The following is a 19,122-nucleotide window of genomic DNA, read 5'->3' as shown; positions in this document are numbered from 1 at the left end:
TTCATTGTGTACATAATTTTGAATAAATAAAATATTGTTCATTTTTGCATACGTTTATAAAATATAGCAAACGAAAATATTTAACAAAATTAATTTTCTTGTAATCGCAAAATATCAGCTAAAAACCGTCCCGTCGCAATTGTTTTTAACAGACTGATCAGCTGTTCACCACCCGTCAACCCGTCATCCACTGTTCCCTGCAATTCTGTTTAAGGTAAAATTTCCAGATCTGGCAATGCGTACTTTCTGTCAACTGCTTTTTTGCTGTCTGGCATTCGTGTTTTGTTTCAATTCCTCATTCATTTGGTATTGTTGCTAGACCTTCCGCGGTTGTTCATGATTCGCCACAATATGTTCTGCTCAGCCACTTACAGAAAGGTTGCACTTTACATTTATTAGATAAAGTATCCAAATGCATTTGGATGAAATGAACTACCCAGTGTTCCAAAATCTTCCTCTTAATTATTCATTATGATTTTTTGCTTTATTACTAATTTTTTTTTATATATAATTCTGCATATGAAATTTATGCATTTATTTTCTGAATATGATATCCGGCATATGTCCGCCGCGGCTATGAGTTTCATGGTTCATTCGATTCAATGGCTGATGAATCTGAATTTTCAAAGTAAATTTTCACACTGCAGAAGTTATGTTCAAGCGTTAAACCATTCAAGCTGACTTGCTAAACCTTACTGCACAGAAATGTCAATACAGTTTGTCATGCTCAGCTTTCAAATCAAATTCGATATCGATAGTTCTCATGCAGCTAAAAAAACAACCGCTTCTTCAAAAATGTTTCTGCAAAAATTCCTGCTGGGTGTCGCTTGAATTGAGAAAGGTGTCGCTTGAATTGAGAAATTGCAAAAAATTGTTCGTTTTAGTTCAATTTCAGAATGCAGATCCTTGAGCCACGCTTGGTGATGGCAAGTATTGAAATGAAGCCTTGGCTGAAACATGAGATAGTTGTAGTCCATAAAATTTGGTGATTTTCAAGGGTTAAAGTCTTAAATTCCATTTCGAGCTGTTTAATGGCTGGTATTTTTAATTGCAGTTGGTTTCATTTAGTTTCAGTTTCCAAACTGCAATCACATTGAGCCGAAAAAGACATTGTAGGAATAGAGAAAACAAATTTGATAATATTTTAATTCTTAGTAAAATGTATTTTAAACTTTACTTTATGAATTTTTGTTTACTTCTCCAACGTCCAAAACTGTTGATTTTCGTCACAAACTGGACATTTTTTTTGTCTATTGTGAAATCTATAAAAAGTTCATCAACTACAATAACACTGATGCATGGGTTAACTACTCCATAAACTGATTTGAGCCTGAAGCAGAGTCTGAATTCGCTAACTGATATGCTTCTGATTAATAGGCTGACAATCGACATTTCTATAGAAGTAACAAGACGAACTACTTCAGCTGCAAAAGAAACCATGGAGGTAAGGTAGTTCGGTACAGTAGGTCGGAGTAGACTGCGCGCATGTTATATCTGCATCGATGAAAGAACGAATAAAACGTCTTCCACAACCGCCATAAACTCTACTAAACAGTCATTAAAACAGGTTCAGATATGTGTCTTTTGCAAAAAATTACTTCTCACCCAACAAGTGCTCATAAAGTAGAAAAACGAGAATTAAGAAAAAGTCAAGTAAAACTGTATGGATAAAATAAGAAAATTTGTTTGCATTCATATATGAAGTCGAATGTAAATGGTTTTGTATATATATATATATATATATTTATATATATGTATATCATGGAAAATATGCAAATTGACAGAACTAAAGTGAAGCTAAAGTTTTTGAGTTTTTGGCTTTATAGTGTTGGTACAATCTTGCTGCTTTAAACAACAAACAAAGTTAAACCAAAGAAAACAAAAACGCCTCAAGCTGAGTTGATTCAAAACTTCAAGAATCATTAAGATAATACATAAGGAAATCATTGTTGCGAAATTCGTTTTATACTTTATTTATTTCAGCTTCTATCGGGTCGTAGCTTTTGTCTTGTAAAATCACCTCCTCATTCAGCAGTGCCAACGACCGTACATTGAAGTCATTAACCCAGAAGCACTTTTATTATCTGTTAAATCAGACGCCTAGAAATTAATAATTTACACGCAAATGTATTGCTATGTACATAAATATGAATCGGTGGTCATAAATATGAATCGAAAATCAAGGAAATTTTGCAAGTAATATACTCTATATATACGATGACGGTTCAATAAGAACACGTATTAGAAATGAGACACCATTTTTCAATTTTTTTTAATATATTTTTCAACATAGTCTTATTTTAGAAAGATATACTTCTCCCAACGCTCCGGCCATTTTTTTAACTTCTACAAATTATAGGATTTGTCGAACTCTCAAAAATACGCCTCTGTCTCGGCGATGACTTCCTCGTTTAAACTAAATTTTTATCCCGGGAGCCAAAGTCGCAGAAAGCGAGATCCGGCGAATACGGAGGATGCGGCAGCAATTCATAACGCAGTTCATGCAGTTTGGCGGTGACAACTGCGGATGAATGTGCTGCTGCGTTGTCGTAGTGAAACAGCACCTTTTTTTTCCCCAAATGCGGCCGTGTCTCCTTCAATTTTTTGTGAAAGCGATCCAATAACTCACTGTAGTATTGCCCAGTGACCGTTCTTTCTTTTTTTTTTTAAATTCACGAGGATGACGCCGTTCACATCCCAAAAAATCGTCACCATTCCGGCCGATGGGACTGTCTTCGCCTTCTTTGGAGTAGATTCACCGGGAGAAATCAATGTTTTTTATTGTTGCTTAGTTTCTGGTGTGTAAAAATGAATCCAGATTTCATCAACGCTGACAACTCTACGCAAAAATTCCTTCGGATCTTGATGAAATTGCTCCAAACACTGCTTCGAAGTTAACAGCCGCATCCGCTGGTTGTTGCTTGTGAGCAATCGCGGCAACTCTCGGGCCGACAATTTTTTCATCGGCTACGGCGGCTGCGAACTTATCATGTAAAATATTAATTGCCGTTCCTGCCAACACACTTTTGACCTCTAATACTTCGCGCCCTTCCGTTCGTCGATCAGCGAGAATCATGTCGTGGACTTTTTGAATGATTTCCTTCATAACCACGTCTCCCGGACGTCCTGGTCGCTCCTCATCAAAAACGGTTGTTCACCCACATTTAAATTCATTGAACCAATATCTAACTGTGGTCATATATGGCGAAGCGTGCCCATAGACAGCATCCAAGTTTACTTTTATCTCCTTGCATTTTTTCCTATCCAAAAACAAAAAGCTAATTTCCCGCTCTTTTTCCATCTTAGCGAAAATCAGGAAACACGCCTTGCTCGAATAGCTGCCAAATCCAAACTAACCAGTCTGAAATTGGTTTTGCCGTCGTTTGATAGATGCTATCACCAACTTTCCTCAGGTACGCCCTCAGTCATCAAACACGGGTACTTATTGAACCGCCCTCGAATAATACAAAAATAAGCGATGAAGTTCTAATTCGAACCGGACCGGCATACATTTTAGTAAAATTTAATAAATTTTTAGAATAAAAAAAAACTCATAGACAATAAGAGTTATAGCTTTTGGCATCAGATGGACAGACGGAAATTTAGTCTTAACATGTAAAAAGTGGGCGTGGCTTTTATGCGATCGTAATACTAATTATGTTGGATCTGAATGAAGTGGGGAGCCGCACGTGTACCAAATTTGAACGAGTTTTATTAAGTCCTTATCGAGATAAACGTATTTACCCAAAGGTGGGCGAGACATAGCCCATTTTCCAAAATATGCAACGTTTCTTGTTTCATAACTTGTAGCAAGTTTTAGTAATTTTGTTTCATTTATAACAGGGGTATCACATTTTTGTCTTATTTGAAAATTACTGTTGTGTGGGAAGTGGGTGTGGTCATTGGCCGATTTATTTATGCCCCCTATAAGCATTTTTATAACACATGGGCTGAAAAGTCCCGGGCCTAACAAAGAAAACACTTTTTTTTTTTTTTGAATATTAGCTTTACTCATCAACATAATTCCGTCAAGAACAACGCAATCATTCCAGCGCCGCTCAAACATTTCAATACTACTTTTGTAGAACGATTTATCTTTTGCCACAAAATAGGTCTCAGTTTCAGCGATAATCTCTTCATTCGAGCGACATTTTTTCTAGGTCTGCGAGTAGTCAGTAGCCGCTGGGAGCCAAATCTGATGTCTTTACGATGTCACCTAACTCATGCAACTCACTTTTCAATTCAAAACGATTTTCTTTCCATTTCAATTCAGCCGGGCTATTCGGGTCTGGTTCTTCGATTTCGATGTAACTCAAATATGTTACTCTCTGGTCAAAATAATGAGACACGTATTTTTTTTGTTCGCCCGAAAAGATTTTTTTCAAGCTTTATCGGCAATTTTGTTTTTCGGCTCAAAATCGATTTTTTTAATTATATAAGAAATATTTTTGTTTGGGTTCAAAATGATTGTCATTATTTACACGAGCGATTTCATGTAGAAGCAGTTGCAAAAAAGTAGTTGAAAATTTTTTATTTTGCAAAAAACAAAAAGTGCGAAACAGGTTTTTTACTAAAAAATTCATTACTCAAAAACAACTCATTTTAGCTACTGGGCATTCAGCTCAATTAAAGTTTGAGATGTCCTTTTGATTTGGAAAAAGTTAAAAAAAAAATACACTTTTTGAAATATTGAATTTCGAAAAAATTTCAATTTTTTTTTTTGCAAAATAAAAAATGTTTAACTACTTTTTTGCAATTGTTTCTACATGAAGTCACTCGTGCAAGTAATGACCATCATTTTGAACCCAGAATCATTAAAATCGGCTCATTTTTGACTAAGTTATGAGCATTTAAAAAAAAAAATTTCTACTATAATTAAAAAAATCGATTTTGAGCCGAAAAACAAAATTGCCGATAAATCTTGAAAAAAAATGTTACAGGCGAACAAAAGAAAAGAGTCTAATTATTTCGACTAGAGAGCAACATATTTGAGTTACATCGAAATCGAAGAACATGACCCGAATATCCCCGTTGAATTGAAATGGAAAGCATCTCTAATATCTGAGGTGATTATATTTTTTGCACTCAATCGGAATATATGACTCGTGCTGTTGTTATGTGCTCAATTTTGCTTTCCTACACCAGACTAATCGGACGCAACGTATTTTTGCTGAGAGAAACGGGTTTTAGCGGGTTTATATCCCATTGAATCAGTTTCTTTCAAGCGACACTGCACATTTAAGATCCATCCACATTTGAGATCCATTTCTTAATTCAGCAGCGATTCTGAATCGAACACGCAGAGCTATCTTGACGATATATCTATCATCACGCACAGTTGTGTCTTTGGTGGAAGTCCACGTCCAAGATTGCATGATAAAGTCTCCGTTTAATAATTATTCGCCGGAAAAAGGCATTGCAATGCCTATAGGCGAAACTTCCACATTTGTTAGGTTTTGCCGTTTATAGGGAGTTATACCAGCTTTTTTGCTACTCCGGTAAAACAATTAGTTTTTAGATTTCGTTGTTGGCATAAAAATCTCCAATCTCCACAATAAATAAATAAAAATAATAACTAAAGAATATGAAAAAGTTCCATTAGGCATTTCAAATGATCGTAAGTGTATGTACATACATATGTACATACATATGTATACATATGTATGTTAAATTTCGTTAATAAAGTTGGACCGATTATTAGAGGATACAGTAATCAATAATAAGTATGTACATACATATGTATGTATGTATTTGTGTAATGGCAAGTTTAGCGAAAGATAAAATATTTTGACACACGGCAGGTTTTTCTTATGATTATCAAATAACAATTAAGCGTCATTTTATAAGTGTTTCGTTCCACTTGAGTTAATTACAAAATATTATTAACAATTTATTACTGACTTGTATGGTTTAGTTGTGAAATCTCGCATGCTATGATGAACAAGATAGGCATAAAAAATAGTAATAGGCTAAGACTCTAGTTATATTATCATGAATTTTTGTAAGCGCCACCGTATTTCAACATAAATACAGCAAAAACTATGAGATATTATGAATTGAAAATTGTAAGGTAATTTACCCACATAAAAGATGAGATAACGAAAAGCTTGAGCAACGGAAAACTAGTTGCAACTCCGCACGGCCCGCTCTAATGTACATGGATATGTATGCACATGTGGATATCCCCCTCAAAAAGTCGCAGACATTTTTTTATAATGATTTGTATAGATTATTGCAAAGTATAATATTTAAGTGTTAGTCATATACCCGTTTGGATTGCAAATAATTTAATACAGCCTACGTAATTATTTGGTATGAGCTCTTGGTGATTCGCAAAATTATTTGAACGAAGTAAGTAGATATGAAAGTTGAAAAAACAAAAAAAAACAGTGCGAATGGCAGTCATAACTTGCACAACCACAATGAATATGACTAAGCAAATAGCAGTAAATTTTGATTTTTTGTTTTTTTGACAAATATTGAATTTTAATACCTCCGCCCACCTGCGCCCAAGCGTATTATAATTACACGCTAATATTTGTATTCAAAATATGGCTCCAAATAATTATTTGTGAAAAATTATTATTTTAACACATCTACACGTTTACAGGTAAAATTCGCCAAACAGTCGGTTCATGAATGTTTAATTATAGAGAACGTCGAGATATCGATGTTGCAGGTGGTTTAACACTTTGCGCTATAATAGCAATATTTTCAACAGAACGTCTAGTTTTTGATCTGCTAGTCCTTCTATTCTCAACCGAACCAGTTTTCTGAATTTTTTCACCAATCTTTGAATTAGCGACTCATTCCCCAAAACAATCACAAATTTTGCAATATACAGAATAGTTGTTGGTAGGAGCATGAAATAATAAGTCTTAATAATTTTAACGCATTGTTCTATCGTGTGTCAACAAAATGGGGCGGAAGCGCTAGTTGGATTCTAGATGAATCACCACTTCAACAAACCAACCAAATCTATCGAAACGAAATCTATCGTGTAAAATTGTATATCTGTCTAAATGTTAGAGGTGACCTAAAAAAGGCACCACCTAGGTATTATTCACTACTGGCATATAGGCAACATCTTTGAAAGATTCTCAAAATGGTAAAGCAATTCTATCATCAGCCCTTCTTGTATTAGGTTCTGAGTGTAAAAAAAAGCAAATGTGTAGCTCTATTGTAAGATATCGGGTACCTCAAACCTGAAAGAGATGTAGTTCGCAAAAGCGCATTAGACTGTAATATAAAAGTTACAAGAGGGAGAATGCTTGAAATTTATTCCAAATCAAAGCCTAGTCTAGTAAATACCTGCAGGGTTAGCGGAAAAAGTCTATATTCTAAATTTCATATCCTCCTAAGCACAAAGTCCTTTAAAAATAAATATATATTTCTAATCGCATCTGGAACAGTGGGTTCAGAATATGGTTTTGTGCAAAGGGCCAACTTTGGCCTTTGAGTATGCGCAGACGCTCATAAAAGTATTTATTTGAGCTCGATGTCGTCTTGGAAGCTCTCTGTTTGAATGCCACCTTGACATTGCCTGTGCCACAGGTCAACAATTCATTTAGTAATAATTTGAAGTAGTACTTGGTTGAAGAAAAATCTAGGCCAATATGGACATGCATAATATAGTCCCCAAATATAGGCGTGGTTCCATGTGTAGAAGTCCACGCAAGTGGGGAAAGTTACTGATCGCCATTCACTTGGGAATGGCCAGGACGTTTCTTCTGCATATGGTTCAAGCAGCTCACAACGGCCGGGATTAGCCCACGTATCCTCTGGGTAGCTTCCGAACACCCGTTCGGGAGTGAGCTAACGTGAGAAGGCGAAACATTCCAGGATAGCTGGTTGTGCGTTGGGTTTGGGACCCGCCACTTAAAAATATGTATAGAATGTTCGACATCGAAAAGCTGCAATCACAACAGACAGCCAGAAGATTCGCCACTCGACTCTCACTCCTGCTCTCAGAGAGTACTGCCCAACAAACCGGCATCCACGAACAATGGAGCAACATTTCTCGTTCTCTACGTACCGCCGCCGAAGAAGAAATCGGATTCCGGCGAGCCCGAAAAAACAATTGGTACGACGAGGAATGTCATACTGCCGCAGAAAGAAAGGATGCCGCCTATAGAGCCACGCTGCGATCGGGCGCAACGCGAGCCATGTGGGATCGCTACAGAGAGCTGAAAAAGGAAGAGAGACGTATTATCCGAAAGAAGAAACGAGAGGCCGAAATACGTGAGTGCGAAGAGCTTGAGATGCTGGCCAACAGGAACAAAGCCCGAAAATTCTACCAGAAAGTTCGGCGGCTTACAGAAGGTTTTAAGACCGGGGCGTTTTCCTGTAAGAACAAAGACGGCGAAATGGTGACTGACGTACAGAGCAATCTTAAATTATGGAGGGAACACTTCTCGAACTTATTAAACAGTGACAGCTGCGCATGTCACCGAGAAAGTGAAGATCCCGATACCCCAATCGTTGACGACGGAATTGTCGTTCCGCTGCCCGATCATGACGAGGTGAGAATAGCGATAACGCGGCTAAAGAACAACAAAGCCGCGGGCGCCGACGGACTGCCGGGTGAGCTATTCAAACATGGCGGCGAGGAGCTGGTAAGGTGCATGCATCAGCTTCTATGCAAAATATGGTCGGATGAAAGCATGCCTGCCGATTGGAATTTAAGTGTACTCTGCCCAATCCATAAGAAGGGCGATCCTGCAATTTGTGCCAATTACCGCGGGATTAGTCTTCTAAATATCGCCTATAAGGTTCTAGCGAGCGTATTGTGTGAAAGGCTGAAGCCCACCGTCAACCAACTGATTGGGCCTTATCAGTGTGGCTTCAGACCTGGAAGGTCTACCATCGACCAAATATTCTCAATACGCCAAATCTTGGAAAATACCCATGAAAGGAGAATCGACACACACCATCTTTTCGTCGACTTCAAAGCTGCATTCGACAGTACGGAAAGGAGTTACCTGTATGCCGCGATGTCTGAATTTGGTATCCCCGCAAAACTAATACGGCTATGTAAGATGACGTTGCTCAACACCAGCAGCGCCGTCAGAATTGGGAAGGACCTCTCCGAGCCGTTTGATACCAAACGAGGTTTCAGACAGGGTGACTCGCTGTCGTGTGATTTCTTTAACCTGATGTTGGAGAGCATCGTACGAGCCGCAGAACTTAATCGCTCAGGCACAATTTTTTATAAGAGCGTACAATTGTTGGCGTATGCCGATGATATTGACATCATCGGCCTTAACAACCGCGCTGTTAGTTCTGCCTTCTCCAAACTGGATAAAGAGGCAAAGCGAATGAGTTTGGTGGTGAACGAGGACAAAACGAAGTACCTCCTGTCTTCAAACAAACAGTCGGCACACTCGCGTATCGGCACTAAGTCATGTAGACAGTTATAATTTCGAGGTTGTAAAAGACTCCGTTTATTTAGGAACCAGCATTAACACCGATAACAATGTCAGCCTTGAAATCCAACGTAGAATCTCTCTTGCCAACAAGTGCTACTTTGGACTAAGTAGGCAACTGAGCAGTAAAGTCCTCTCTCGACGAACAAAACTCACACTCTACAAGACTCTCATCATGCCCGTCCTAACGTATGGCGCAAAAGCTTGGACGATGACAACATCCGATGAAGCGACGCTTGGAGTGTTCGAGAGAAAGATTCTGCGTAAGATTTTTGGACCTTTGCACGTTGGCAATGGCGAATATCGCAGACGATGGAACGATGAGCTGTATGAGCTTTACGACGACATAGACATAGCGCAGCGAATAAAGATCCAGCGGCTACGTTGGTTGGGTCATGTCGTCCGAATGGATACAAACGCTCCGGCTTTGAAAGTATTCGATGCGGTACCAGCTGGTGGTAGCAGAGGAAGGGGGCGGCCTCCTCTGCGTTGGAAAGATCAGGTGGAGAAGGACTTGGCTTCACTTGGTGTGTCCAACTGGCGCCGGTTAGCACGAGAAAGAAACGACTGGCGCGCTTTGCTAAACTCGGCCAAAATCGCGTAAGCGGTTATAGCGCCAATTAAGAAGAAGAAGAAATATAGGCGTCGTATTGCAGCTGCGAACGCACCGGAGAGGTATATACGAACTAGAACGTCGAATTAAAGCAAGTACAGAATATGACTTGCAATAAGTACTTATATATGCACATTAAGCACATTTCATTTAAGGGAATTCAAATTATAAGTGAATGTAATATTTTTTTTTGTGTAAAATACATTTTAAGCAAAAGCAATCCGTCCAAAAACGCATAATGCTACGAATTCTGTGCGAAGAATGAATAACCCTATTGTTGCGATATGCCTTGCCGGCGCTATTGCACTTGACAATGATGCGTTGCTACTGCAACATTTTTTTCCACATATGTGCATGTAAATACATAAAAATGCATACGTAGGTATTTTCATCCTCCTTTATTCGCTTGCCACCAACAATATTGATTGAGCGCTACCCAACATTGGGGCAACACTTGTGATAGGTGTATCTGTGTATCTCTGTACTTATGTATATATACCCACCTTATAATGGCGTTTCGCTCGACTGCATTGCCACACCAAAATAGGCCAACATACAATAATTTGATGAAAATCGCTTATAATCACCGGTGAGGTTTGCCATTTAAAGTTGTTCATAAATAGTTAAATATGTACACGAAAATGTAGTTTGGAGAGTTAATCGTATCGGTCACCTGTGGTCCGTGTGCAGATATTTAGCGGCAAGTCGGCGCTTGAAGTCGTTTATTTCAATAGTGAATACGTGGTATGCGTTCAGTAAGTGTGCATCAGGGGTATGGCATACATACTTATTTATGGTCAGTTACATATCTCTATCATGTGAACACCGAGTTAAGCTATTTTTTATCGCAGAGCGTCTGGTAATATTTACAGCCATTGTAATATCTGGTGAAATCGTCACCAAAAAACAAGTAAAGAAATGCTAAATTCGATCCGGGGCGAAATTCACATACCCGCATACACTTTAGTAAAATTTAAATTGGGCTGGCTATTAAGAGAGTTATTGCATGTAATATCGAAGGGACGGAAGTTTAGACCTAACACATACAAATGGGCGTGATTCTTGTCTGGTATTAAAGTCCAAAAATTTTACAAGGAAGAATTCCCTCCATTGAAAAAGATAAGCATTACTAAACAGTAGAAAGTATTTAATTTTTATTTTATTTACACTAGCTTACTTTTGGGTAAAACCAAAATAGCTCAAATTTTCCAACTATTTATTTCCCGGCGTATTTGCTACCGCATATATTTTCTTATTTTTTCACTGCTATCGTATTAGAGGCCGTGAGATATGGTGCTGCTCGCACAGCAAAAGGGTATTGGTATGGCTTTCAGCACATCTTTGGAAATAGAACACATTCATTAGTAATAGGAAGTTCTATATTCGCAATAGCTCCACGAGCCGACTGGTGATAAGTGCTTATGAAAACTAATTCAGCTGACTGTTCGAGCCGGAATCTAAGGCCATCCACGCTAATCGATCACATAATATGGTTTTAAGACCCCTCTTGGCCCAAGAAGAATAATATTGGCCCAAAGAAAATTCTTTAAATCTACAAACCACCGAAGAGCTTCGAGCTATGAAACAAATAATGCTAGCAACCTTGGATGAAAAAATCGATGTTATAGCTAGTATTGATGAACGGGTATTTGGGTGGTCGAAGATGATCAGTGTGTTCGGTTTTTGCTCAATTACTTGCAGATCTTGGATGTCTAATTCTGAGTGTCAAAGAGCTTTTGTTTTTTTTTTTTGCAGGGGAGGTTAAAATTGAAAATGTCAGAAACATCATTAAAAGTGCCTTTGCACCAGTGGTATGTAGGGCATGTTCCCACTAACCCTATAACATTCCTCTCCTCTCGGCTGATTCCACCCTGGGACTGCTAAAAGCAATTTCATCAAGGTGGAGCCCTGTTTATGCCTTTTAGACATACCAGGTACCTGCGTCCTGGTTCCTCTTTTAATTGCTTATTAGAGTTATCGATAGCGTCCATTGATTTGTCACCAATGGGGCATCGAAAAATTGCAATATCGTTACTCGGTATCGACTTGTCGTCTCTTTGGATTCGCCTTGATGCTTTCCTGATTGTCGTCTGTTCGTGAATACAGTCACCCCCACAGGAGATCTGTTTCAATGAGCTGAAAGTTGCCGAGAATCGAGTGTAAAAACTATTTTCCAGGAACTAAATCAAGAAATATGCAAAGGCGAAGTTGTCAATTTAAACAAGCATGTCAGACTTATTTTTCTATTCTTACGAATCCTTGAATGCGCTACGGGCAAGGTGGCAGACCCAACACTTCTGAGCTATGTTACAAAAACATACATATTAAAAGACCTGCATGTAGGTATTTGCCATCTACTGGCTGTACTCCGGGTTGAGGTTTCCCATCGTAACAACGTCCAGCATAACACTTGTCCATTCTGCGAAGTGGGATGTGACCAATGTTGGCTTACCCTCTGTAAACAACACATATTTCCATGCAAAAAGTACGCGTAGTTTTTAATTTAAACGAACCGCGATTGATACATATTGTATCGTCAAATTTTATTATTTGTCTTGCTCAATCCCTTAACATGACTTGGTGATTTGGTATTAGTGACTTAATAACATTGAATTATATTGACATAATCGGCCTTAACCGCGCTGCTGCTCTGCCTTTTCCAAACTGGATAAAGAAGCAAAGCGAATGGGTCTGGTCGTTAGCGAGGACAAAACGAAGTACCTCCTGTCAGTAAAGAAACAGTCACCCACATCACTATTGACAATTATGATTTCGAGTTCGCAAGAGACTTCGTTTATCATGGAACCAACATTAGCACCGATCGTAGTGTCAGCCTTGAAATCCAACGGAGAGTCTCTCTAGCCAACAAGTGCTACTTAGGACTAAGTAGGCAATTGAGTAGTAAAGTCCTCTCTCAACGAACAAAACCAGCACTTAGAAGGCTCTTATCATGCCCGTCCTAACGAATAGCGCTGAACTTAAACGATGGCAATATCTGATGAGGTGTCTCTTGGAGTGCTTGAGGGAAAGAAGATTTTTGGATCTTCGCATACTGGTGACGGCGAGTATCGCAGGCGATGGAGCAATGAGCAAATAAAGATCCAGCGCCTTCGTTGGCCGGATCATGTCGTCCGAATGGAAACAAAAGCTCCGGTTCTGAAAGTTCAAAGATCACTGGCGGCATTATCGCTCCTTATTCCTTTCGAAATGAGGAATGAGCTGCTGTTACGGTGAATGGCGGGCGCCATCGAGCCATGCTGACTGAATTTTTGTTTCTGAAAATTAGTCAGCTAAGCACCGACGACATTTGATTCCAATAACACGGCGTAACTTGCCATATAGCACGCTTAACAATCGATTTATTGGACTAATCGAATGGACGATGTAACTCGTAGACGCGACAGACATACGAGTATGCCGGATGTCATATTCAAAAAATAAGTGCCATGAAATTATCTACCAGATTATAATAAAAAAATTCAGTCCAACAATTCTTCTGTTTTGTATTATCATTTATGTTCTCACGCTTTTAAAAAACTTCCGACATTTCGACCAAAATGTTCTCTTTTTTAACGCTTATCTGGCAGATCTCTCGATGCAGGGTGAAAATATTTTTACAGGTATGGCCAATATCGAACCGTTAACCGGCTCTGAGCGAATTTGACAGAATCAGTTGATGGGTTGACGTAACAGGGGTTATAAATCGGTTTGTTTATGAAAAAATTTAGATTGTATTGGTGATATACTTAGTCCTGCCATAAGTTCTGTTACAAGTTAAGTTCGTTGTAGATATGAATTTATAATACTTTTTTTAATGAAGTTAGTTTTATTTAATGATTTAAATATAATAAAAAAAAAATTAAAATTTTCACTCGCAGGGGTCACCATTTGCACAGTCTTAGCTCATGTTGTTTTCGAATTTACTCTCACAAAATTTCTTTTTCACCATAGTGAATAACCAAACCTGGTAAATCTATCATCCGTGCCTTCGACGGACTCTGTTTTCTTTTTGCATTTTTCAGTCATGGGGAGTAATGCCATTCTAGGCTTTTGGTAGTATATTGACAATTGGAAATCCCAATTTTTTTTATGGGCTATTCGGCATTGACTTGCATCTGCTTTATGCATGTTTTCATACAAAGAAATACATTTAAATTCATTTTAATACAAGTATTTGTTAGTTAATGTACAAACTCTAATTAAGAATTTACTTTTTAATTTCGTTGTTTATTTGTTTCTTTTTGTAGAAACTACACCAAATACGCTGAGGACACTACATCACGTGACAGCGACTCGCTGATTCAAGAGTATGGCAATATACCCACAGAGGAGACCAATACATATTGTTGGCGGCATCCGAAGGTGCGCGAAAACTGGCGAACTGTTTTGGCTGCCGTTACATTGCTGATTGTTGGCACCGGTCTCTTCGTATTCGGCACATTTGCTGTCGCAGATCCAGCGAATACATCGCAGGGTGTCGTGTTCTTTGTAGCCGGCCTAATCTGCTTCATACCAGGCGCCTATCATGTCGTATACATTTGGCTGGCAGCTAAAGGATACCGAGGGTTTGACTTCTACCATCTCCCGTTGTTTACATAAAACAATGTCGACGCCATTGACGATGACGACGACAACATAGACATAGATCCATAGATGGGGAAACTACGATGACGACGACTTGGGTGAAGGCATTAATAAAGACAATGGCAATGACAATGATAAAAACGATAATAGAATAGGATAAATGATGGTACACACATACGCCAACGTTTGGTACTTGTCGTTATCGTTTGCTTTGAGTTGTTTTCGAGAGTTGGTGTGGTGTTAAATGTTTGCGTTGACGGCGAAGCCAAAATTTTTAAACTTCAATGTGTGCATATAGTGGTACAGTGCGAAAATGTAAGGAAAAATAAGAAGTAGGCCTCCTCAATGAATTAGGAGCTAACATCATTTAATTTTATTTATAAGATATGTGTATGTATCTGCCTTCAATTCGTTGGCGAAGTAAGGCAAAGTCAAAGTCCAAACAAGCACACTCAATCATTACATTGCCGAGAGACCTTTCACCGTTCGAACACTCGTCATTTTATTATTATGGAGTTTGTTTCAACTCACAAACACACATACATAAATTCAGCTTAGTAAACAAGTGCATGCAGCAATCATTCGACTTTAGAAAACCGCATCACACTTATCATGGCATTTAGTCAACATTTAAATGCCGCTGATATTGCATAATCGGTATATAATAAAGAGAAGCAAACAATGGAACGATAAAAATCATAAGTAAATATGCAGCTAAACTTGGTGACAAAGTTGAAAATCATCATAAATTCCAGTACGATTTTTATGAATGAAAAGTGCATATAGCAAACGAATTTGGATATAAATTACAGGCAAAAGAAAATGTTAGAGAGTACATATTTAGAATATTTGTAAGCAAAAAACAACAAATATTGTATGCATGTATATGTGTACTCCTTGTCTATATGCGCAGAAAATCGAATGACTAAACGAATGCCTTAGACATTCATTAAAACACACTCCAGGATGAAACTGATATTAATATTTTTTCTTTTTTTCAATAATTGCAGCTCTGCAAAGATAAACGTGAAAAAGTGAGAAAAGTAAAGAATAGCGCTGTCTCATCAATCAGAAAATTTTGCATCGTTTTTCATATTTTCGTTTTCATATTTTAGACAATTAAATTTTTACACCCCTGAAAAGCAATGTGTAGCGCTTCTTTTCTGGTACTAGTTTTGCATACCAATGTATGAACTTACATTGCGATCCTTTTTTCAATTCTCATATATATTTAATTTGAAGCTAATTCCGATCGACCGCATAATAGCCAAAATTTATTATTCCTTAACTCTTTTCACAAGTCAATTTTTTTTGGCAATTACATAGTCCAAAAACTGTTACTATTATTTCCCTAATAACACTTTACTGCTCTAACGGGCTCCGTCATGGCAAATAGTGGGATTTTCTAGGCCTTGTGTAATTGCAGAATAGCAAAAAATACAAAAGTCTTAAATTAAAATACCATATGCCAGGGTACAAGAGCAAGAGGGGTTACACAATTGTAGCAACCTTAAAGAAAACAACAATAAACAGTTAGACCTTATGGATACCACTTTTGGGCCTCTTCGGCTCACCCAGCGTGAGCAAGTGGCCTATAGATAAAGCAACTGGTATAAATAAGCATTTCTTCGTAACGCTGGAGAAGAGCTGCCAAAAATTATATTTATCTGGAAGCACTTGATGAGTATTGGCAACACCGCATTCATACAGGAAAATATTTGTTGCTTCAACTCGTTATTTGTGATGTTCGTGCCCTTTTTCTCCTTCTTCCCAATGTTGTTGGTGTCTGTAGATCAAAAACTAAACAATTGCAAACAACCGAGTTGCTGTGCATGAACACGACGGCCAACACTAAAAGAGAGGAACTATCAAACCTGGAGCAACTAAAGTCTCGCTGTATGAACGCGGTCTAATGAAACTCTCTTGAGAGTTGGCACCATTGGAAATAATAAGTTATACCAGTTTTATGAGGTATAACCGTACTCGTTAGCGACGAATCTTGCTGTTGTTGTTGTATCAGCAGACGGCCCTTGGCAGGATAAAAAGCCGGGTCATTCCGGTAACGTAGAACGTGAGAACGAATCTTGCGCGATAACTTTGTTGTTGCAAATTTTTCATCAAATGAGCAGAGCCCAGAAATAGCGAGCGAAGAAGTGGTGAATCGAATGTGTCTTTTCCCTTCCTCTTCTTTTTGCCAAGCGTTAGCAAGCGGCGAATCTAACTTTGTTTTTGCTTTCTCATTCAAATTTTTCATCAAGTTAGCCGAGCAGAGAAGTGGCGAATAGAAGACGCCTATACATACATGGTTACAGGTATAGCAACTTTTGAAGGTATTGCCAATATTTTCTTGCATGCGCTTTGTTGTTCTGAAAAACTTTGCAATTCTCGCCACTTTCAAAGGTTTTGCAAGTCGTAGAGATTTTCCCTATTATTATACACATATTTTTCCACATTGCACATACTTCAGAATTTTCTTACTTTTATAAATACGTTTTTCAAGTTGCCGTCCCCATACAGTCATATAAGTATGGAATCTTCTGTCCCTTTCTAACATCGCAATGTGTCCGCTAATGTAATTAAAAATACGCGAAAATGGCAGTCAATCTATTGTTCTTCTAGCATTTTTTCAACGGCGTTTGTTGAATACAGAATGTGGTTGTAAAACTCAGTGCTTGGAATCCGCTGATCTCTGTTGTGTAGATTCAACTATTAATATTGGGTATGGGAATAAGTTTCCGCCTTCGTAAGTGAGGTGTCGCTGCTGATACTATTTTTGTGTTCATTCTAGTAATATACTGGTAATTTAAAGGTGTATATGTGAGGTCTCGATCGCAGTAGATGACATTCGTTTGAAGCGTAAAGACCCTTTTTTATCTGACGTCAAAAATGTCTACGTTTATCCCGAAAAAAACAGCATTTGCGGGAAGTCATGCTTCATTATTACCTTTTAAAGAAAAGGGTAGCTGATGTTGAGAGATCAAGCGTCGGTAAACGTTTGCACGCGATGGGAATAGTCCAAAAAGCATATAACTGGGTGCCACATCAATTGAAGGAGAGACATTTGGTGATGTGTTAGATGCTGCTTGAACGGCAGAAAAGAAAGGGCTTTCTGCATCGCATCGTCACTGGCGATGAAAAATTGATGATGTTGGAGCCTGTCAGGTGAACCAGGTCCATCGACAGCATCGAAAAGCAATATTCATGCTTCAAATGTTATGTTGTGCATCTGGTGGGATCAGAAGGGTGTCATCTATTATGAACTCCTTAAACTATCTGAAACCATTAGTTACCATCGTTACCGACTGCAACTAATGCGTTTGAATCGAGCTCTCAAAGAAAAGCGGACGGAATGGGACGGTAGACATGATAAACTGATTTTTCTGCATGACAACGCCAAGTCACACGTTGCAAAATCGGTCCAGAAATATTTAGAGGGACTGAATTGAGAAATTTTGCCAAAACCGCCCAGACATTGCACCTTCCAGTTACCATCTGTTCTGTCAATCCATCAATGCAGTCTGCCCTTATTGGAAAGCGGTACACTTCTTACGAGAGCATCACAAACTGGCTCAATGAATGGAGCAAGTCAAAAGAACTCGAATTTTTCGTCAGCGGAATCTGTATGCTGCCTGAAAGATGGAGCAAAGTTGCAGGTTCCAATGGTGCATACTTCACATAGCATCATGTTTTATTTAATTGTTTAAATAATTCGTAACTTTGACTAAGAAAGTACGGAAACTTATTCCCAAAGTCAATATATTACCAATTGATTTGTGAAGATGGTAATGATTACAGCAAGCGCGCATTGCGTAAGTTCTCTAACTCTTAAATTTCTCTTCAATAATTCTTGAGATTTATTGCACATTTCCTTCTCTTCCAATGGATTGTGCTTTAAAAGTGTTTTATTGCGCATTCATTGCACAAATCTCTGTTTCAAATCAGATGATCTCAGCTGCGGCCAAATTAGGCAATCAGCTGATTGCTTCCATACTTGTAGAGTTGCACTATAGAAATACTTTACATCCACTTTTATGTATTATCACCGAGAGTGCGCTATTCTTTACTTACGCCAAATATGTATATTAAGCAAAAACATTAAATGCTAAAAAGCTTCATTTACTATGCCATAATCGAATATTCCATTTGGGACTAATGTGGTATGTATGTTTGCACTTTTTACGTACTACTGCTACTCAATACGCTTTTTGGCTCTCTTCACTTCATTAGACCTTCTTTCGATGCATATGAATTTGCGAAACTGTACTCGTATATTTTAAGGTTTATTATATATTTACATATATACATATAGACTATATGTTATTATACTATGGATGCATGTGTGTGTATATTAGGAAAAAAGTCTTTATTTTTTTATTATTTGTTTGTTTTTTCATATGTAAGTATATGAGATTGTTGAAAAATTTAGAAACAAAAAACAGTCAAAATCAGTATAACTTAGCTTAAGTCATAATAATTAATTATGCAAACTTAAGAAACGAA

At 38.1% G+C, this 19,122-nt stretch overlaps 1 protein-coding gene across 7 annotated transcripts in view; it reads left to right on the top strand.

Moving 5' to 3' along the window:
• The window catches only part of LOC128861382 (transmembrane protein 134), a 55,994-nt gene extending 37,807 nt beyond the window's left edge, over nucleotides 1–18,187 (top strand). For all 7 annotated transcript variants that reach the window (XM_054099500.1, XM_054099497.1, XM_054099495.1 and 4 more), the window contains one exon: nucleotides 14,286–18,187. In XM_054099500.1, the coding sequence (XP_053955475.1) occupies nucleotides 14,286–14,637 (352 nt within the window). In that variant the 3' untranslated portion in view covers nucleotides 14,638–18,187. The remainder of the gene's footprint in view (nucleotides 1–14,285) is intronic.
• Nucleotides 18,188–19,122: the final 935 nt, after the last annotated feature.

This window comes from Anastrepha ludens, chromosome 4 (genome assembly GCF_028408465.1).
Source record: "Anastrepha ludens isolate Willacy chromosome 4, idAnaLude1.1, whole genome shotgun sequence".
Taxonomy (NCBI): domain Eukaryota; kingdom Metazoa; phylum Arthropoda; class Insecta; order Diptera; family Tephritidae; genus Anastrepha; species Anastrepha ludens.
The sequence above is the reverse complement of the archived record's forward strand: the minus strand, read 5'-3'. Positions and strand labels throughout refer to the sequence as shown.